General features: G+C 34.4%; 1 protein-coding gene across 8 annotated transcripts in view; it reads right to left on the bottom strand.

Annotated features, from left to right (window-relative positions):
• FRYL (FRY like transcription coactivator) overlaps window positions 1-22,848 on the bottom strand; it is a 226,746-nt gene that overhangs the window by 102,000 nt on the left and 101,898 nt on the right. For all 8 annotated transcript variants that reach the window (XM_072944315.1, XM_072944291.1, XM_072944305.1 and 5 more), the window contains 7 exons: window positions 21,037-21,090; window positions 17,838-17,977; window positions 16,758-16,854; window positions 7,720-7,799; window positions 7,250-7,330; window positions 4,389-4,557; window positions 4,004-4,096 (listed from right to left, as the gene is read on the bottom strand). In XM_072944315.1, coding sequence (XP_072800416.1) covers window positions 4,004-4,096; window positions 4,389-4,557; window positions 7,250-7,330; window positions 7,720-7,799; window positions 16,758-16,854; window positions 17,838-17,977; window positions 21,037-21,090 — 714 coding nt within the window. The remainder of the gene's footprint in view (window positions 1-4,003; window positions 4,097-4,388; window positions 4,558-7,249; window positions 7,331-7,719; window positions 7,800-16,757; window positions 16,855-17,837; window positions 17,978-21,036; window positions 21,091-22,848) is intronic.

Here is a 22,848-nt window from a genome sequence, read left to right as displayed (position 1 = left end):
TTTCAAGATGATAATGGTGTCAAATCGAGAGGATATAACAATCCTAAACAAATATGTGCCTCATGCTAGAGCTTAAACTTACACAAAGGAAAAACTGACAGAACTATAAAGACAAACAGACAAATCTTCAGTTAGTCAGAGATTTCAACACTCCTCTCTCAAAAATTGATAGAACAAGTAGATAGAAAATCAGCAAGGTTATCACAAAGTTGAAGAACACTATCAACCCATTTGCCCTAATTGATATTTATAGAACACTCTCTCCAACAGCAGTATACACAGTCTTTTAAGTGTACATGCAACAGTCATCAAAATAAATAATATTCTAGCTCCCAAACCAAATGTCAATGCATCTAATCAGATTCAAGCAAATAAGTATGTTCTCTAACCACAAATTAAAAATGAATAATCTGAAGATCTTTGGAGAAAAAGAAAACCCACGGATTTCAAAAAGGAGAGTAGAAAGTATTTTGAGCTTTATGAAAATGAAAACACAACATGTCAGAATTTGTAAGCTGTCACTGCAGAATTAGTTAGAGGAAAATATAAAGCATAAATGCTTATATTAGAAAAGAGGAAAGGTCTCAATGACCTCAGCTCCCACCTTAAGAAACTAGGTGGAAAAAAGAGCAAATTAAAACCAAAGTAAGTAGAAGAAAGAATAGTTAAAAATCCAAGCAGAAATCAATGAAATAGAAAATTGAAAAACAGAGAACATCAATAAAGTAAAATCTAGTTCTTCAAGAAGATCAACAGAATCAATAAACTTCTAGCCAGAAAGATCAGGAAAAAAGGAGAAAAGTCACAAACTACTAATATTTGGAATGAAGGAGGTCACCACAGATGCTACAGGTATTTGAAGAAAATAAGGGAATATTATGAACATCTTTACACCAGTAAGTTGGAAAATTCACACAAAATGGACAAACTCCTTAGAAAGACATGAAAGCTTACTCAAGAAGAAATAGCTGAGCAGCCCTATGTCTTTTGAAGAAAATCATCTGCAGTTAAAAAGCTTCCCACAAGGAAAATCCCAGGCCATAAGGCTTTACCGGTGAATTCTAGACAAAGCCAATCTTGCACAAACATTTCTGACATTGCCTTGTCACTAAAACCAAACAAAGGCATTACAGGAAAAGAAAACTACAGACCAATGGCCCCGTGAACATAGACAGATGCAAAAATCTGCAAAACAAAAAATCTTAGAAATAATATCTTAAAAAATCTTATCATGCTCAAGAGTTTAACCCCAGGAATGGAAGATTGACCCAATATTTGAAAAAGCAATGAATGTAATTCACCATATTAACAAAAAGCAAAAACGGTATGATTATTTCAGTAGATGGGGAAGAAAAAAGCATTTCACAAGATCCAAAATTCATTACTAAAAAAAAAACTCTTAACGAACTAGGAACAGAAATAAATTTCCTCATTACGATAAAAGGCCTCTATGAAAAACATACAGGTCACATCACACTTCTTGGTAAAAGACTGACAACTTCAGTCCTAAAATGTGAAAGGAGGCAAGTAAGTCTGCTCCCATCATTTCTATTTATCATTGTACTGAGAGTCCTAGCCAGTGCAATAAGGCAAAAATAAAATAAAACACACATAATGAAAAATATTTTGGAACACCTGGAAAATGAAACTTAAAAAAATGCCATTAATAAAATCCCAATCAAATCCCACCAGATTTTTAACTGGCTAGGTGATTCAAGAATTTACAGGGAAATGCAACAGACCTAGAAGAGTCGAAATTTTTTTGAAAAAAACATAAAGTGAGAAGATGTATACTAACTGCCTTTTAACTTACTACAGTTATTAAGACAGTGTACCAATGTTGTGGGAATATACACATGGATTATTGGAATAGAACAGAGTCAGGAATAGACCTACACAAATAGAGTTCATTGATTTTTAGACAAAGGAACCAATGTGCTTGGAAAGAGTTGTCTTGACGACAAATGGTCAAATGGTATACAGGAACAACTGGATGTCATACGCAAAAACAAAACTTCAATCCATACCTCATACCGTATTATGAAATTAACTCAAAATGGATCACTTATCTAGAAGTAAACCCTAAAACTGAAATACAGAAAACCTTTGTTACCTTGGACTAGGCAAAGACTTCACAGATATGATACTAAAAGCACAATTTATAAAAGAACAAATTGATAAATCAGACTTCATCAAAATTAAAAACATCTCTATTCCAAAGACATAATTAAGAAAATGAAAAGACAAATCATGGACTAGGAGAAAATATTCATAAAGTATATATCTGACAAAAAACTTGGACCCAGAATATACAGAAATAAAAAATAAAAGTATATCTTTCAAAACTCAATCATAAAATGAATAATCCAATTTAAAAATGGGAAAAACAATTTTAACAGACATTTTGCCAAAGAAAATATACAGACAGCAAATAAGGACAGGAAAAGATGCTCAAAATCATTAGTCATAAGGGAAATGAAAATTAAAAGAGATACATGACACACCTGTCAGACTGGCTGAAAGTAAAAAGACCATCCAAAGCCAGAGTTGGTGAGGATGTGGCAGGAGGTACTGCTGGTGGGAATGCAAAACGGTACAACCACTTTGGAACACTCGCAATTACTTTAAGAGTTAAAACATATACCTACCATTTGGTCCAGCTATTCCACTCCTAGACATTCACCCAAAGGAAATAAAAGCACATATCCATACACAGACCTGTGCGTGAATGTTCATAGCAGCTTTATTTGTAACAGTCAAAAACCAGAGACAACCCAAATGTCTAAAACCAGGTAAACATATAACCAAACTGTGATATATTCGTACAATGAAATACTAGTCAATAATTACTACATTACTGATGTGTTCTGTAACATAGTTGGAACTCAAAATAATCATACAGACTGCAAGAAACTAGAAAACAGAGTCTTTACTTCAAGATTCCACTTGTAGAAAATTCTAGGAAACACAAAACTAACATAGAGGACTAGAAAGAAGATTAATGATTATCTGAGAACAACGTGGGATGAGTGGAAGGGGATTAAAAAGAAGCACGAGAAAACTTTTGGAGTGTGATAGTTATGTATGTTACCTTCATTGTGGTGAAGGTTTCACAGGCACATACATATGTCTAACTGTATACTTCAAGTATGTGTAGTTTATTTTATGTCAATTTTACCTCCATGAGTCTGTTTTAAAGTGAAAGAATATATATAATATATATAATATATAAAAAATATATAATATATATAAAGAATATCATTATACAGCACAGTAGAATACTGAAAGTGAGTAGCATATGATATACCATAGGCAAAACTGAGTAGGGGGTGGTGGGGGAGACTCAGGCAATAAAAAAATCTAGCATGTCTAAGTATCCTAAAATCCCTGAATGTTATTTGTAGCCCTCTATGTTACTAGTAACTGCAAAATTATTTTTTGAATAACACAATGAATTTACATCAAGAAAAGCTTCTATGAATCTGCCTCCCTAGAAGTTACTGCAATCATTATTTACAGCAACGAAATTTTCTAAACAATTTAGAATACATATTCTGACAGGTATGATGTACATCACAGCAACTACAGAGAAATGAACATTTAAAATCAAGACAGTCCTGTAAACTCCAGGATATGCGTCACAGTACTTTTGAAATCTTCAGAGGCATTAAAGTGGCTGCCATTTTGCAAGCAGCAAACGCCATGAGTAAATGCAGGGTGTTAGACTGAGCTACTTGAGATAACCATTACTTTCAGGTTACAAATCCTCTCTGCCTTCCTAACAGCCTCTACATCTTAAGGGCCTGGGCTTGTTCTTTTAATTAAAAGACTGATCCATGCTATTCTGCTATTTGCCTAATAACCATTTCCCCACACCTACATGACATTCAGAGTTCCACTTAACTGTCTATGACATGACCAGAAAGTAAGACTATTTCGTGTGTCAACTTCTTCAACAAAAAGTTACTTTTAAAGCATGACATAAAAATTAAAATATACTTACAGCAGCTACAGGGATAAGAATCTCCACAAATAAACCAGCAAGTGCGTGTTTTATATCTTTATCTTTGACTTCTAAGAAATACTGAGCACATTCCTTGAGAGGGGAAAAAAAGTATGTTAGATTAACAAAAGAGGAAGATTAAAGTAACTTTACTATCCCAATAATTTTGTAAACACTCTGCAATTTTTCCAGAAAGCTAGGTTCAAATCATGCCCAAATTTGAAAAGAAAGTTAATTCACACTTGTGACAATTTAAAACTTGGGATAAGGAATTAATAACCATGTCATTCATTTATATTTACTTTGTGTCTTTAAAAAGTCATGAAATGCAGAAACAATCACTGTTAGGCTAAGTCTAGAGACTGCAACTGAGAAGACAGGTCACCTGCATGAACTGAAATGATGCCTCAAAATCTTCTACGGGATACATTTTCACGCGGAAAAACTTCATCCCCATTATTAAGCTGATGACGCTTTGAACTACATGTGGACTCTGTTCCTTTTGTCGCAGCTCTTTTAACTCTGTCACAAACTTCTTCCTCACAGCCTGAAACCTTTAATGTACAGGGATACACAATTTGATGTGAATTAAAAACACTCATTTCTCACATGATACTTAAGGTTGAAACCAAAAAGTATTTTATCTAAACATCACCTCCTTTCCCTGCCCTCATCAAAGTTACCAGAAAAATGTACAGAAGAAAACAGAATTATTTGTTATTCTAAATGTGCTGTTACATGTATTTGTCAAACCAGAAATTCCCTAAGGAGAAATAACAGAGTTTCTTCTTCCTATAATACCGTCAACACAGCACCATTACCATTTCATAGTTAATCATCATCATAAACATAAGATCTAATAGTCCACCCATAAAACATCCACATGTAAATCAGAGTATCTCTAATTCTTAAGGCTCCTTTTGATAAAGTTTGCAATTTGAGTTACATGGAGAGCAGACTGGAGACTGCACATTTGTTCAAAGAGATAAACCAATCAATTGTAGACTACTAATGATCACTTGAAATTAATATCTCCTTGTACTTAGAAAAACTGAAGACGAGTGAAAGGATGCTAGTCTCACAATATGAATAAGCTTAAGACAAACTGCTTTTGAAATGTGAGCACCATCCTGGATTCAAATGACCACAACTGTTAAGGCTACTAAGTTTTTCTTTGCTTACATTGGAAGAAGATATCTGATAGTTTAATAATTTAATATCTTATGGTTTAATAATACTTCATTTTTTCTCCTCTATGCTTTATAAAACAACTAATGATTTTACTGCTAACGTTACTTGGGGAAACCAACTCTTGAAAGTTAAAATGACAAAATGAAACATACTTCCCAATGGTCACTGAGGACAGATTAATGTTAATTACATATGGATATGTAATTAGATATAAATGAAATATGGGTACACGATAGGAAGTACGACTTATTTCCATTCCAGTCTTGGAGAATATAACACTATTTTCCACGAAAGAACTGTTTTGCATTTTATAAAGAAAATATAAAGCGGGTAAAAATCTTCCCATTGTAATAACATTAGAATCTAAGGGGTTTTTCTTTTATTAAATTTCTCATAATAATTACTAGTTACTGTAATCAAAGCAAATGCCTAGACAAGGTTCTAATACGCTCCCAGCCTTTCTCTTTCTCCCCTTCCCACCTCACCACTTGCCCTCTCTAAAGTCGGTGCCATCAGCCTAATCTAGTGTGGGTCCATCCACATTCTTCCCATGCTCATTGTACATCTGGGTGGAAAGGACCTCAGTATTGCTTGAGTGGCATTTCTCCTACAACTAGGCCAGTGAGGCTGAGCATCACTTCACAGATTTACTGGCCACTTAGACTTACTGCCTTTACCATCCTAGATTTATCTTGGCTGTGATGGAGTGTTCTTCTGGATCCAACTTGCTAATGTATTATTTAGAATTTCTCACCTACATTCCTGACATAAAATCATTTTCAATAAAAATTAAAGTATCATGAACTATATGTCATAAAAAGAAATATATCATTGCTCATGTTTTTGTATCTATATTCCTGAGACAGGGATTCATTGTTGATTAAATATAAATGCAATATTGAAATATTATTGTCCAAGTCATTTCAAATACTGCAACTATGTTCTAAGTTCCATCACACTGGGTATACAAGGGTCCCCGGTGTATTACAAGAGATAAAAAAATAAATAATACTAAATTAAAAAAATACTAAATAAAATACATTACTTAACATTAAAATCCAAAGTACTAAACATTAACAATAATTGTATTTGCTTTCTTAGAATTTAAAACAGTTGTTATATGACAATTTCAAGACCAAAGACTCTTTATATAGCTCCCAAGAAAATCTGAATTGATACATTTTTTCCTTATAAATTTCCCAGTAGCAATAAAGGAAATTCAAAATCTCCCATAGTCTTTAGAGCAATCACAAGATACTAAAGACAAACATCTTTTTTACTGTTTACTGTAATGACTGTTCAACACAATTCAATGAGTGTAACTCCTAAGGAATACCCTTTTTATGGAGTAATCTAGTATCATTTATCTTTCCTTTTGGTATGTCTTCTACCTATTCAAAACTCGGTTTGGTATTAAAACAAATAAGATGGTTAGAAGGAAGACTCTGCATTGCTATCTCAGAAATAAAAGTACTAACTAGAAAGTATTAAAAGTAATTATTAGCTATGGAAAGAGTTTCAAAAGAAAGATTTTTAAAAAGACTTCTCACAGAACTGTGAAAAATAGGGAATAAGGTAATGTCCTGACTTTTCTTGGCAATTTCTGACTTACTCAATTCAGGTTTTACGGAAAAGCCCGAATAAATGAAAATAAGTTGAGAAATTGAGGTATGAGTGTCACTTAAAAATTCTCTAAGGAAAAGATCTATGAAATAAAAAAAGATGGAGCAAAACAACAAGTTCATACTGTATAGCACAGGGAACTATATTCAATATCTTGTAGTAACTTATCGTTAAAAAGAATATGAAAACGAATATATGTATGTTCATGTATGACTGAAGCATTGTGCTATACACCAGAAATTGACATAACATTGTAAACTGACTATAGTTCAATAAAAATATATTAAAAAAAGAAGAAAAAGATGGAGCGGACTTTACAGTAACTCTATGGAAAAAAAAAGTAGATCTAAAACTGTCAGTCTATTCTATTCATTAGTAATGAAGCATTCTGAAACGCAAAGCAAATCACAATCAGTGATTCAGAAAACTTACTTTGATTGGGCAAGAACGCCTATCACTTCTGCATATAAATCTGCAATAATATGCACATTCCCAGTGTTGGTTCCTGAATATCTAAAATAACAAAAGAACAAATGTATTATTTCATTAAATTTTCCTACAAACTCTCTTTCTTAATAAATCTGAAAAATTCCTTATCAGTGTTGTATAAATTTTCTCTGAAGATTCATTTGTAGGATGCTGAAAAACCATTATGAATTTTCTTCTATCTCTGGATTTTTATTTGCCAGGAAATTAAACATGATTCTTATAAATCCAATCAATGGTTTTAAGAATTATTTTGACAAAATCTTTCCCACAAGTATCTTATGTGGATTTAAAAAAAAAAAAAGAGGAAGATAATTGCTTTGTACTCCAAAAACAAATAATCCATGAGAGTCCAAATTAACAAACTAAACCTGGACCACAGAGAAAAGCAACAATCCCATAAGTACTTTACTTACCCTTCCTTATGTTTAAAGTGCTTAAAAGCTAAGTTTAGAACTTCGTGAACTAAGGGATCGGGCACAGGATGAACAGGAATCTACGGGAAAAAAAAATCAAGTGTGTGCTAAACAGGTTATAAGCCTTCTCAGGATTTCAACAAACCAATCAATAATCAATTTTAATTTTCATGATAGGATCTACTACAAATCTGTCAATCTGCTTTTCTAAGAAAGCTACTATTTTTCTCTAAGAAGTTGGTTGAACATCTAACTTAACAAGCTCTAAATTAAAAAATACTCGCTTCATAATCACAAATCACTGAACTATGGACTATGCAGATGAAAAAAATTGTCATTGTTGTTGTTATTACAGTTGTTACTGTCAGAAAGTTAAAAACAAACTCATGTAGCTCTGCAGCACCTAGAGGAAAGCAGCTTTTGACTAAGCCAGCTCCACGTTCCAGACAGTCTTGACTGTCTCTCGTAACAGTATCCAAAAGGGACACCAACTTTTCCAACAATTTAAAATTGTCTGGCTTTATTAGTATTAGAAATTAGTCATTTAAATGTTTGTTTTATTTCTTTAAAAATTATACGCTAGTTCCTAATATGTAAAACACACCAAAACATTTAAACCAGAAAGTAAAATCCCTCCTCTTCCCCATATATATATATAAATATATATAAATTTTATATATATATAAAATTACCATTGACAACTTGGTATGTATCTACTTCCAGGCTTTTTCCTACATACACTCACACACACACCTTATTTTCACTTAACAGAATGATGCTTCTTTCCATGTCAGTACTTAGAGCTCCTCCTTAGACTATTTGACAGCTATGTGATACTCATTATAATTTATTATAATTTATGATTTATTTAATGAGCTCCCTATTAATGAACATTTCATCCCAGATTTCAATATTCAAAATTTATAATGTTATACAATAAACATTTTGTGCATTTAACATTATTTACTTGTAGAGTTCCATGGGAAAGAGTCCAAAAGGAGAAAGTCTGATGGGTGAAAGATTATACAAATCACCATTGATATAGATTCTAATTCTATATATGTGTGGGTCTGTTTTTGAGCTATTTCATCAATTTATATACATCTACACTAAAATCATGCTGCCTTAATTATTAGAGATTACTAATAAGTTCTGGTGTCTGGTATTGCAAGAACTCCCTGATTTTTCTTCAGAGATAACTTGGCTCTTCTTGGGCCATTGTTCTTCTATATTCAATTCAGAGTCATCGTTTCAAGTTCCATAAAAACTGTTAGGATTTTTATTGGAGTTATAATAAATCTATAGATCAATTTGGGAGTAACTGTATTTTTACATATTCACATGAAATATCTTCCCACTTCTTTAAATGCTTTCGGACAAGTTTTATAATTTTCTAGTTCTGTCCTTTGTTACGCTTATTCCTAAGACAATAAACATATGGAGAGATGCTTGATTTCATCAGTAATAAGGAGAATGAAAATATACAGGATGTTATTTTATACGTATTTGATGGGAAAAAAATTAAATCTGACAATACCAAATAGTGGAGACAATATAAATGAATGAGGCTTCATACACATTGCTGGTAGAAGTTTAAATCATTTTTTTATATCACCCGCAACCTAGTGAAGGTCAGAGTATGCCACCACCAAGCATGGCACTTTGGTGTAAGAATTATTTTGAGCTGACAGCCACTGAGAAACAGGAGATGCAGGAAAAGCTCTCTACCCTCCTTTCTGCCTAACAGCAGCCTCCCTTCCCCTTTCCCTTATCAAGAAGAGAACAACCATTATCACTAGAAACAGGGAGTTGGCACTGAGATGGATCTGCACAAAGAAACCTCACTAAATTGCCCTTCTCTTCCATTAGTTTCCCCATATATTTACCTTCCCACCATTTACCACCTCTGGGAGCCCAAACCCTCTTCCTTTGTCACTTCTCCATAAAGTACTGCTCTTTGTTAAAACAGGTCCTCAGGTCTAACCTTCCTTTGGGTCTTCACTACTTTTCTGTGAAGGCCTCCAATGTGTATGTAATCAACTTTTTCTTCTGTTAATCTGCTGTCAGTTTCTTTTGCAGGGCCCCAGCCACTAAACCTAAGAGAGCAGGGGCCACTAGATTGGCAATAACACACCTAAGAAAATAATGATGAACAGCTACATGTTTCATAGGTTAATCTTAGTAACACATTGTTGAGTGAAAAAATAAGTCCCAGAGGACAATAAACAGTATGATCCAATTTTTTAAAAAGCTCAAAAACATTTTTTTCAAGTTAAGGGTTAAAAATCAGTGTAATAGTAAAGAAGTAGCCAGGGAGTAAACTAGAAGAGCTTTACATAATTAGGCTTAAATTTTCAGAGTCTCAGGTGGTAGGCTCATAGGTAACTGTAATAACTGTAAATTAACAAATACACAGGCAGTGAAACAGGGATCCATCAGTGGCAAAAGTGTCTTGGACAAGGATCATGATTTTATCCAATTCTGTGTGCCTGGGGTCCAATTAAAACAAAGCACACAGGAATTTTATGTCTGCTTAAAATTGTTAACAATGTATTTTATAGAATACCACATCAATAGGATGAAATTGTAATAAAAAAATTAAATATAACCAAGAAAGCCACAAACTAGAGTAGGGAAAAAATAGAGAATTATAACTACTCAGAGAAGGTCAGAATGCTTCTTGAGAATTTGATGAAGGAGAGATTTTTATTTAAAATGAAGATACATGTTTCTTACAAAGATTAATCAGGAGCTTTTCAGAAGCGGGCTGAATTTAGACCTTAATAATGATCAGGAACTAGTTCAAAACTAGTGAATGTGAAAGAGATATTAGATAAGAGGAATGGTAATTAAATTGCAATGAGGGGCAAGAAACCCAATAAGGAACTATTCGTTTTCCTTTATTCATCTCAGTGAGAGGGTGACTGCACTCACACAACACCAAAGAGAGTACCGGCATCACCTTCATGGCACTGTCTCAAGCAGAGGGAGGCACAGCTTTAAAAGGCTGATGGCAAAGCTTTACTCCAGGATTGACGGCTGTAGCCTCATCTTGGCTAAATGGCTCAGAATTTATTGTTGATCAGAGGAAATCAGAAAGAACATTCATCTCAGATTTCCTAAAAATTGAGACTATCCTAAAGGCGTGTATCTGAAATTCAATTAAGAAGAAAACACATATGTTCACGTGTAACTGAAAAATTGTGCTCTATACTGGAATTTGACACAACATTGTAAAATGATTATAAATCAATAAAAATGTTTAAAAATGTTTAAAAATTGAAAAATAACCCAAATATTAAAAAAAAAACTAAAAAAGAAGAAGAAGAAGAAAATGCACTATGAAGGAGATTCCTATACTACCCTCTCAAAAATCAAACAGGGATTAAGTGGGGAAGCAGCTGTAATCCAAACTCTCTCTTCCTACATCTCAGATCACCTTTCAAAAATCATCTGATGATACAGGAAAGAAATGAAGTTTATGCATCTGTTTGCAGAAGCTGAGATTTTTAAATCCCATGTTAATAACAGGGCAGAACCTGAATTTACTCTATATGGTAAAGTTTGAGAATTCAGAGACTCCAGATAGTCTTAACCTTTGTTCCCCCATTGGTAAACTGAAATTTTAAACCTAGAATTTCTCTAGCAATTAGGGATACTTTAACTAGGAATTTTATAATTGATTGCATAATTACAAGAAGCTTTTCAATCTTTTATAGGCAAACATATCCCATCATTATAAAACTATAACGACCATATCTTATTGATACAGGAATTTCAGAATATTGGCTGATATATTAACTATGCTCATACCATGGCAATCTTTTATGGGGTACCCTGCACATCTCTTCCTGGGATCACGCTATTCCTCTCATACTAAGAAGAAACTAAAACCAGTACCTGCAAAAGGCTCCCTTAAATTCACACCAAGCTGTTCAACTTACTATAGGTAAACTATAAGTAAACCATTATACAATAAATAAAAAACACCATAGGGTCTTTCTATACTTTAATCATTGTAATGAAGAAAAGCCATGCTTAGCTTCTCTTTTCACTGGTTACATAACCTGCAGGAAGTTTCCACTTCCTCACCTGTAAATTGCAGATAATGGATTAGAACCCCCTGCAGAACTGGGTTTATCATAATTTGGGATTGATTCTTGTCCTCTCACTTTTTCCACCCTTCTCTAAAAGGGGCCAGGACAAAATTCTTACCTCCTAGGAATGTAGCGCAGATGAAGGATCTAGAACATGGGATGGAGATACTGAGGACAAGGTGTGGTTGGGGGGAAAGGCAGTAAACCAGAGCCCGTGAGAGACGCAGCAGGGCAGATGCACTCTCCTCGCCTGACTTTCCCCAGTTGGGCCAAACAAACAAACAAAACAGGCCCCAAGATAACAACAAGGTTACTGAAGTCACGGGTGTTGTCCTATACATCCTGCGATTATCCATTGATAGTTAAAACAAAGTACATCTCTACCACTAGGTGATGCCAAATGTTAGTCAGGAGTGGGCTATGGCTGACTCCCAGAACTCAGGAGTCATAGCACTAATCACACAGGCTGACCCCCGACATTTCAGTGACCTTGCAATAATGCAACACCGCATTTTGCATGATTTAATTTTTCTGCGCCACTTACTGTGTGCTGTGTTGTGGTTTTACTATCCTGAGTTCCTTACAGAGATGCTTAGTGTGCTCGAGGCCAGAGATAGGAAACACAGCTTAAACCTGTGATTTCTCCTAAGTAGTCACCAGAAGTCAATGACAGCTAGGGACATCATTTAGCCATGCTGTATGCTCTTTATTACGACCTTAATATTGCTACCACCAACACTTTTCACTTGTCTTTGTGCAAGATATTACTTAGGCATTTTACATGCATTATTTATAACACTTTAAACAGCCTTACATTGTAGGATTTACCCCCATTTTTACAGATGAGGGAACTGAAGTTTAGAAGTTGATGCATACTTCTCTAGAATATACTGTGTGCCCAGTTTCTGATATATGAAAATGCATTTAATAAACGAAACAAATGAGGAAAGAAAACTTTCAGTTTTATCATAGTACAACTAGAAAAGACAGGAGCAGAAGTGAGAAGAAATATATCTCATCTTTAATTTCTGGAAGAAAAAAAAGTACAACCTCTAAAAATTTTATTTTAAAAATGAACATTATCAGAATGCTCATCGCTACTTCTCCCCTTATTTTCAATAATAAAAAAATACTCTGAAACTGAATCTCCAAAAAAGGGGGAGAGGGAGAACCCCACTTCAGTTAATAGAAAAAAAAGTCTTACTTTTATGGAATAATGTTCCCATCTATAATATCAAGAATTTTCAGATCTTATCCTTTGTGTGATTTTAGTAACAGGTCTAATTCTACTTGAACATTCAATAAGGATATATCTAGAAGACTCTAAAGAATACCCAAGCTTTATTCCAAGGCTACTCCTACCACCACGTCCCAAAAGCTAATGCTTTTAGCACATCATGAAAGTGGAAAATAACAAAACCAAGTTCAGATATGGGCACTGGGGAGTCAGCAAGGTTCATTCATTATGTAAATGACCAGCCAGCCCACAGTGCAAAGAAGAGTGAACAAATTCCTGCCTCAGCAAAATCACAAATAACTAACCCCATAACCTTCATGGCTGTTCACCAACACCTAAAATGCCAACGTTAGATCTGAAAATACTAAGAATCTACTCCACCTGCTGATACTTCACAATAAGCACCGATAAAACTAAGCCAAGAGCTAGAAGTAGCTCATAAGCCTGGTTTCCCAATCTTACTTATTTCACTGAATAAATGTATGGTTAAAGTTCAATATAAAAAGAAAATTGCTTCAAACATTCTAAATGCTATAGTGCTTTTTAAACATGCTTTTATCATGGATTCTAAAGCCTCTGGTACTAATACACTAATATCTGTAGTTGGCCATGACCCCAAAATTATTCTTCTGACTTTCTTGGAAAAATAAAATTAGTCCTTTTATCATCTTGAATTAATTTTGTTCCCATGGTGAATCATAGTAATTTCATCACATTTATGTAAACTCAATTCTCTGTCTAACTTGTTATGATTTAAACTTTAATTTTACAAGATGTTGGCCATTTCACCTAATTTTGTATCAACTGATTTTACCAGTAAGAATAATTTTACTAAAAAAAGAGCACTAGCTTTATAATTTGCAGCAAGTCACTGTAACTAAGAACATTTGTTTAATCTATGAGATAAAAACAACAGACAGCAGTAACTGGACACTTTCCATGTCCCAGGCATTACCATATTTAATTTTCATGATTCTATAAAAATGATACTATTATCATTCCTCTTTTACAGGGGAGGAAAGAATTCGTGGGTAATAACTTGCCCAAGTTACACAGCAAGTAAATGACACAGCTGGGATAAAAACACTTGCTATGCCTGTCTCCCAAAACTTATTATACAACAGATCTAGAGTTCTTTATGTATTTTGAAGAGTTCTAAATATGAGTGATTATCACTTATTATTATTATTATTTATGATAAGGACATGATAAGTTATTCAAGAAACAAATAATTTATAATATATGAGGTAAAGGACTAACCCACAAAGAGTATTTACTCCTCTTTAATGCTGAACCAACCATTTATCGGTATTTCAATACTCCTGGGACTCCACATCTCACCAAAATAAAACTGAATCACATTTTAATATATGTATATTACATGGGACAAAAGTAAAAGCCCTATTAAATTCAAGATATATTACATTGGTTAATCTCTGGATCTATTAAACCCTACATCATTTTGACACGGATGAAAATTGGGTTAGTTTGTCATGGTATTTCAGAAAGTTCCATTGATTTTTACTTCATTTTCTGTAGTTTTATTAGTCTTGAAGAGGATAAAAAGGCTTGCCTTTTACTAGGAAAGAGAAAAAAACCCATATAGGATTTTAAATAACATGTATCTATGTTCTTGGTGATATATTTTATTCTTTGATGGCTGCATTTGAATGAAAGTATGAAGGGAACAGTAAAAGAGAGAAAGGGTAAGTGGAAAGGGAACTGTATGTTCCCTTTGTGGTAGTAGATGTGGTAGTAGAACTGAAAACAAAGGTGAACTATCCGAACCACTGTATGGCCTTTTCTTTAACGCTTTGAGTCCATGTGAACCATGGATCTGAAAGGATTTTGTGCAGGGGATTCGAAAAATGAGCCTGCTGAAAGGATGTTCTTAGGTTTATAGATTCCGATTTTTTTTTTTCTACTAGAAGAGATAGCTGGACTATTATTTTTTTAAAAGGAAGACAAGGAGAAGGAGAAGGAGAATGAAGACAATGACAATGGGGAGGGGGAAAGGAGAGGAGAGGAGGAAGGGGAAGAGGAGAAAGAAAAACCTCCAAGGGGTTGTCTGTGCCTTAAGTTCTGAAGCCAGTGCAATTACGGGGGAATTTTAGATGAGAAAAGAGACTGATTGTTGAGTGGAAGAATGTCATGGGAAACAAAGGCAAAATGGCACAACAGAGCCAGATTGGGAAGGGCCCTGATGTCAGTGCAGGGAGTCTGTACTTTCTTTTGCTGGAAGAAGAAATCCACCTACGAATTAACTGAGTAAAGAAGCGCAAATGCTGATCACCAAACCACTTGCAAGACCTACATTTTGCTCAGAGGAGATGCTAGGGACCAACCACAATGAGCCCAAGTCCAAGCTCATTCATGGTATGGTGTTTCTGGTCCTCAGCTCTTTCTCCATCCCTACTTACTTCAGCCTGAGGGTCTCAGGATCCCAGCTGAACTGAGAGATCACAGAAAGCACATCTGGCTTTTAGAAAACACAACTTTCAGAGGAAATTTGTTTTCCACATCTACTAAATAAACCATTATGAGAGGTACAAATTAAAGTGACTTTACCTTTGATTAACGCATTTATCTATTTCACATTCAAAATTATTTTTAAAACAAAAGAAAAACAAAAAATAAAAATAAAACTATTTTTATTTGAAGACCTCAGATATTCAGACTTCAGTGTCTTCTCATGTACATTGTAAAAACAAAAGTAAAGAATAAAGATTATATAATTCAAATATTTTTATATTGCCTATGTCAAAAAAGACTATCAATTAACTTTCATTTCTTACACTTGCTGTTTCCTGTTGTATCATATATTCTATTCCATTTCATGCAACAAAAGCAAAACTCCCTGTCCAAACATGTCATATGCAAAATATAATTTTTTTCTTTTAGGTGGACTGACTTTTTCCCTAAACATTACGGTGTGTATGGCTGGAAATATATGGATCATCTTTAAATGTTATGTAACTTTTTAAAGACTAAAAGTCACACACACACAAAAAAAACCCTTTCAAATCAGTACAGGTGTTTATATATACACTTGTACTCATCTTGAGTAGTAAAAAATACATGTGATGATTCTTACACTATGCTACATATTTATGTCTTTACTATCTATGTCATTCAGATGCTGAGCTCATGAGTGCAGTGCCTAGAACAATGCCAACGAACAACAGGTATTCAAATACTCACTGAATGAATAAACATAAATAATTTATTATCCTGAGATGTCCTCGCTAGTCTGCAAATCACTTGCACTTGACAATTCAGTCTTATCCAAGTCAAATCACCTCCATTCCTCAACTATCACTGCACAATTATTACACGTTGAAATGCAGGCTTGAGGGCTTTGGAAGAGAATTTCTTTGAAAGTGGAGGTAAAACGAGATTGAAGTAGGTGAATGACAAGCAGACTATATTTCCAGCTAAAAGCCTATATTTAACACAGTTTCTGTTCAGCTCCATTTTGCTAACATGATTTCATGTCTTGGATGGCAAACGAAGGTAAAAAGAATGGAGAGGGAGAGGTGCAGGACATGAGAGCCTGAGGCAACAGAAAGAAGTAAAATTAAATGACAGGAATTTTGTTTCTGTGGGCCATAATTTTAGATATAACATCCTAAATAAAGTAACTGAAACATGAAGGCAAAATAAGCAAAAAATAATACAGACTTTGCAGAAATAAAAGAGCTTACCTGCTTTAGAACTTCAACTAAAACTAAACAAAAAATGAAATCTACTGCTAAGTCTCTCCTTTCAAGAAGATAATCTCTTTCACGTTGCTGTTCATCCCTGAAACAAGAACCCCAGATTAGGATTGCATTAAGACTGTCAATTTGAAAATAGCTCTTGGTTAGTAGTTCATGTTATTTACTGAGTGCCTAGTACGAATGGTGTCCCACAGCAATTGTTAGTACAAGTTTTTGTAATAACCCCATGTATGTATTATATATATTCACAATCTTTCTCTTTTTGTACATTAGGAGCTTGTACATACCTCTCACTGTTACATCTGTCAGGAATTAAACCTAACCTAAAGAACTAGTAAGAGGAAGAAAAATATGAAAATACAGTGCCAGATAACTTTCTCATAAATCTAAGTTGAAAAATCACAGATGGCGTCTACTGAAATCCAATTCTAAACTAAAGACCATCACCTGAACACAAATAGATGTTTTATTTAAAACCACAATCTCCCTGGGAAACTGGAAAGAGAAGAAGACAAGTTGTAGGATTTGAACACCAAGAAGAGTCTCACGGTAAAAGAATACAGGGTTTTGGCCATAGTTGGGGGTGGATATAGCTCAGTGGTAAAGCGCATGCTTAGCATGCATGAGGTCTTGGGTTCAATCACTAGTATCTCCATTAAAAGAAAAACAAAAAGAATATAGAATTTTGGCAGTTTTCCTGCATCACAACAATTGCTTTCCATCACAAACCACCTGAATAAGTCTTTCTTTGAATATTTTCTTAACTTCCTGTATGACTGTTAAAGCTCCTCACTGAACTACTGAAAAGGCACTCCTGAATTCAGTTTTGCGTGACTAGTTCCAGTGATGACTCCTGCAGGGCTGCACCTACTTTAACTGATACCTTCCTTTGATTTACAGTTTAAGCGTGGACTATCTTTTCCCCTTGTTACCACTTCATAACAAAAGTAATTGATGTTTTTGCTTAGAAACCAAACAATAACAACCTTCAGTTGGTAACACTAGTACCCCCTTCATTGGGAGTGTTTCGATCCCAGGTAGAACAGTAGAAAATGTGCCACTTACCCCTTAGATTTTGTGCTAGATCGAGGCCTATATTCGTAAGATTCATCTTCAGTTCCATTCTGGCGTCTGTACCAGTCAAACAAGGTGCGAAGTAAGGAAGGGAGACAGTGCTCTGCTACTGAGCTCATAGAGCTTATCAACTGAAAACACAAGATATTACCAGAAGGTAACATACAACATCTAAGTACCACATTTCTAGTTCCACTAGCAATCACTTAGAAATGAGTAACATTTCTAGAATAAAGACAGAATAAACACAGTAACTCAAAAACAATACATGGGTTTTAAAATAAAAATAAGGACTAAGGGTTTAGCCAAGTAATACAGTAAAGTGAGCTAAGTTTCACTAACTACTAAATTTTAACCAGAACCATTCAGGTTAGCTCAGTGGCTCTCCACCTTTTTCCTGACTCCATTTGCTACTCACATGTATAAAAACACGACCACCAGTAACATCCCTGATTATATACCATACCTCTGGGTGAGCTGCTAAGCATACCATCAAACAACCACACCTACTTCCTACCCCTGGCTAGTTCCTCTCTGCTGATATGAATGAAATGTTCTAAAATGTTGCCACTGGAAAAGATGAAGAGATGTAGAAACAAAGAAGACTGCACTGTGTTAGAACTGTGGGGAAAGCTCCAGTTTACTCTGTACTGCTATTGACACAGAACAGAGAATTATAATAACATAATCAATCTGTGATAATCACAAATAAACTTAATAGAAATGTGCTGTAATATATGCTTTTAAAGCTTAGGATATATAAATGGACAGCACAAAGGTAAATGGAGTGGGATGAACAAATGCTACTCAATTTGAAGCGTCCCTGAAGTTGCCTGAATTGTAGGTGAATTATCAGATTCATTTCACGAATGAATCCAACATGCCGGTAGTGGCGGTAAGAGGTACACCGGCTACCATTAGCAGTCCCAAAGGTCTCTTCATCTCAAGAATCCAGAGAGAAAGAACTCCCTCTTCATAAAAAATTCTGTACCTGATCCAACCCATTGCTCGCAAAATTAGTATTTTTAAATTAGCATATAGTAAAACATGCTTCATTTTGTTTTTCTTAACTAAAAAACTATGGGTTGCAGGAATATTTACGGTCTTGTTCAGTTCCATGCTATAGAAAGTATCAGTTCATGAAGATAAATTGATACCTCTAGGAATTAAACATTTAACTTTCCTAATATTTTATAACTTCCAAACGTATTTTATCCAGGAAAATAGAAAATAATGAAATAGTTTGTTTGATTGTATATGCTATTCTTCCTTTTTTCATTAAATCTGTCTTCCTTTAATAATACATTTATTTATAAATTATCATAATGTAACAGGCAAATAAGGTTCTAATTTTATTCAACTATTTTTGAAAATTTATATTAATAGTGAACAGTATCACTCAAAGGAAATCCCTTTAAATATCTAGGGAAGAAACAACAAAATGCCATCTACTGCTATAAATATATATTAAAGCAGTTTACCCCAACATAGCTTTTTATTGTGAAAAAGAAATCAAGTTATGAAGCATGATCATTTATTGTTTAATTAATCATTTATGTAAGAAAAGAAATGGAAATTTTCCTCAAAATGTTGTTTAATAAGATTTCAAATTCTGATTATTCATTCATTAGTAAAGTGGATGCAAGATGCGAATAATCTAGATATCATTACAGTAATATATTAATACATTAATAATTAATTAATAGCTAGTAGTCACTAGTACTTTGAAAGATTTGAAAAGGGTTACATAAGGTAATCTTATCACCGTAACAGAAGGCTAGCCTTCTCAATTATGGTTTCTTCCTAGACCACTGGCTATTTACTAAGTGCATGAATCGGAATCACCTAGGGAGCTGCTGTTCAATACAGGTGCCAGAGCACCACCCTTGGTGACTGAGTCAGCAGAACTGGACTGGGATCCAGAAACACAGTCTTTTTTGGTAAGCCTCCAGCAAGTAATTCTGACTGGTCATCTCTCTGTAATCAAGTAGACTAATATGAACATTAATTTCCATTTCCTAGAAAGATTAATTATGAGAAAAGTAGCTCAGGAATACTGAGGGCTATACAAAGCTAATCTGGGTTATGGGGTTTTGCAAACAATCAACATGGAATAAAATAATTCTTGAGCAAACATAACTATGATAAAAATAACACTTTATCAAACATTCAATCTCAGCAAGAGGAATTAATATTAGAGGACCACTGCTAAATTTTAGATATTAGTATTCTATATAAAGGGTTTGGGGTTTGGTTTGGTTTTGGTGGGTTCTTTTTTTTTGGCCATTGTGTATCTTCTTTTCGAGTTTCTCTAGCTTTCTAACATAGACAGTCCACTTCGCCTTTGCACAAGCACAGCTGGAAGGACAGGCGTGAGCATGGGATGTAGTTAATGCCTCTTAGGGCAACCCTCAACTACTGGGGATAGGGGCTGCAGATAAATGCTCCAGCCCCTCACCCCCATTCTTCAGGCAGACCATGACAGGTGACACTCTGTATAATTCTCAGAATGGAATGAACCCGCCAGTGCCCAGAGCAGTGCTCTCTACGATGCACATTTCTATCAGTCTTTCCTCCTCCCAGCTTCACTCTCAAGTCTGCTCCCTGGGATCTCATTCCAGGACCCAGTTCTTGTCTCTGGCTGTGCTTTTAGGATGGGGTGGAGAGGGGAGAGCTGGGCTGGGAGCTTTTAATATAAAGGTTCTGACAGCCCCAGCAGGAAAAAAATAAATGTTAAAAGGTGAAATACTGTCATGTAAAAACTGTAAACAAGGAAAGACTGAGGGACATAATTAGAAACACTCTGAGAAATTTTCAAAGGGCACAGTATAAAACGAGTGCCAATGAAAAGTAAAAAGTTTTAAAATGCTTATTAATGTACCGAAATCAATAAAGTTCACAGCTCATTCTATGAACTATAAAGTTCAAAGTTAGCTCATTCTACTTGTCTTGTTAAAAAACAACCATTTCCATGAAGAAAAAAAAAAAAAGCGATATCTTACATCAGCCTTCTAAAAAAAAAAAAAAAAAAAAAAAAAAAACAACCATTTCCAGACTGAATCTAGTGTATAAAGACATACAGGACCACTAAACAAAATAAAGGGGTTTCTTAATACTGGATATATTCGGACCAGACTGTTAGGATAAATATTTTCCTTTCAGGGATAAGTATTTCCCCACATTGGCATACCTGGTCAAACTGAAGATCTTCACCCCTCTGAAGAGATCTAGACAATGGCTTCTCCTACAATTAAAAAAAAAAAAAGAATATATACAAAATATTAGAAATCTTACATACGATAAACAATTGAGATTTGTGAGCTGGGTTCATTTTTGTTTTCATTTGTAATTAGAATCTTTTTTTTTAAAAGGTTCTAATCTGCTAATTCAAAAACATTTAATATAATTAGTTTAACTTAGAATAGCATACGTAGTGTGACCCTTTTGTGAGTCTACACACTTGCCTTGCTGGCTACCCCACATATAATCATCTCTTATGAATGAATGTAAGAGATGTTTCAGATTATGTTCAAATATATGGTGACTGATTCTTTTGTTGAGATTTTTTAGGATTATTTTCTAAACTTTCCACATTATGGTTTTATATTGAATTTTTATCTGAAATATGTATCACAGAAAAAACAAATGCCATTCTTCTATGAGAAAAACTAGAATTCAAAAATATATATATTTTAAAGTTTGTCTATCCAATAGAGTCCCAATTTCCTTCTCTCATTTATGACTAATCTCCATGAAAATATGCTCACAAATGTACTTGCCTCTGAACTGTAAAATTCCTTATCCAACTATCAGAGAATTGTGTTTCAAACTAATTTAACTGGGGTCAGTAAAATACCTGAATTTCATGGCACTTGACTTTCTTGATAAGGACAGGTTTTTGGCACGTCCTTGGCACTTGAGCCCTCCTAGGCTAAGCACACTTTGGCAACGATCTCATAGACAGGTCTTCTACCTCTAAAAGCAACTATTATACACTATCGACACCCAACACAGTAATGATCCTGTCCATAACATGTACGCCCAAGAAACTAGCTCCAAAATTTAAGTAGAATGGGACATCTCATCGTAAGTCCAACAGAACATTGTTTCTCAGAGTACCTAAAAGTTTGAAAAATACTGAGCTATCCTAATGTGAATTGTGTATTTAAAACCTGGGCGGGGGGTAGTGCTAGGGGAGATGATAAGCAGTTTCTTCCCAACTTATCTGACTTACTTGATCCCCTCCTCTTGATGCCCCCTTTCCACTGTAATATTAAATTTACAGGTCTTCAGTCATGCTTTGAGGAAGGTTGTTCTAAGTAGTTTATTATTCACATACCGTGTTTATACAGTAAAGTAATGGCCAAGAAGAACAGAAGAGAGCAGTAACCTTCTCAGAAACACTTATGCTGTTTTCCTATATTTAACACTTGTCATTTCTCAACAAACTCATGCTTCCTCAAAGGTTTCTGAAGATTTGACATCTTCACGGAGCTTTCCCTAAACCAAACAGTGGGGGTGAGCTATTTTTTCCATAATAAAAACTCAGAAATGATTTTTGAATGCAGAAGAACACTCACATTACCATAAGTACAAAGACGTGAAATAAGAGTACTGCACTAAATAAAAGTACCTCATCAAGGACTTTAAATTAACCTACGGTTGAGGATGACCCAATCATTGTCAAACAGATGTACTTTCAATGTGAGATTTTGAAAAGATAAACCACTTAAAAATATGTTTATAGTAAATGCAACCCACAATCATAACAACTGAAAAGAATACAGATTATTGTCTATATTCACATAAAGATGAATGCAAAGATGTAGGTACAAGAATATTTACTGTAGCATTTTTTTCATAGCAGCCCCAAACTGGTGTAAGTCCCAGATTGTCTATCCACAGAAACAGGTTAAAAAAAAAAGTTTATAGTTCTTTCTTTTATTGAAATAATATTCAACTCTTTGAAAGGATGAAACAAATTTATATGGGCTGATAATAG

This window comes from Vicugna pacos, chromosome 2 (assembly GCF_048564905.1).
Source record: "Vicugna pacos chromosome 2, VicPac4, whole genome shotgun sequence".
Taxonomy (NCBI): Eukaryota; Metazoa; Chordata; class Mammalia; order Artiodactyla; family Camelidae; genus Vicugna; species Vicugna pacos.
The sequence above is the reverse complement of the archived record's forward strand: the minus strand, read 5'-3'. Positions and strand labels throughout refer to the sequence as shown.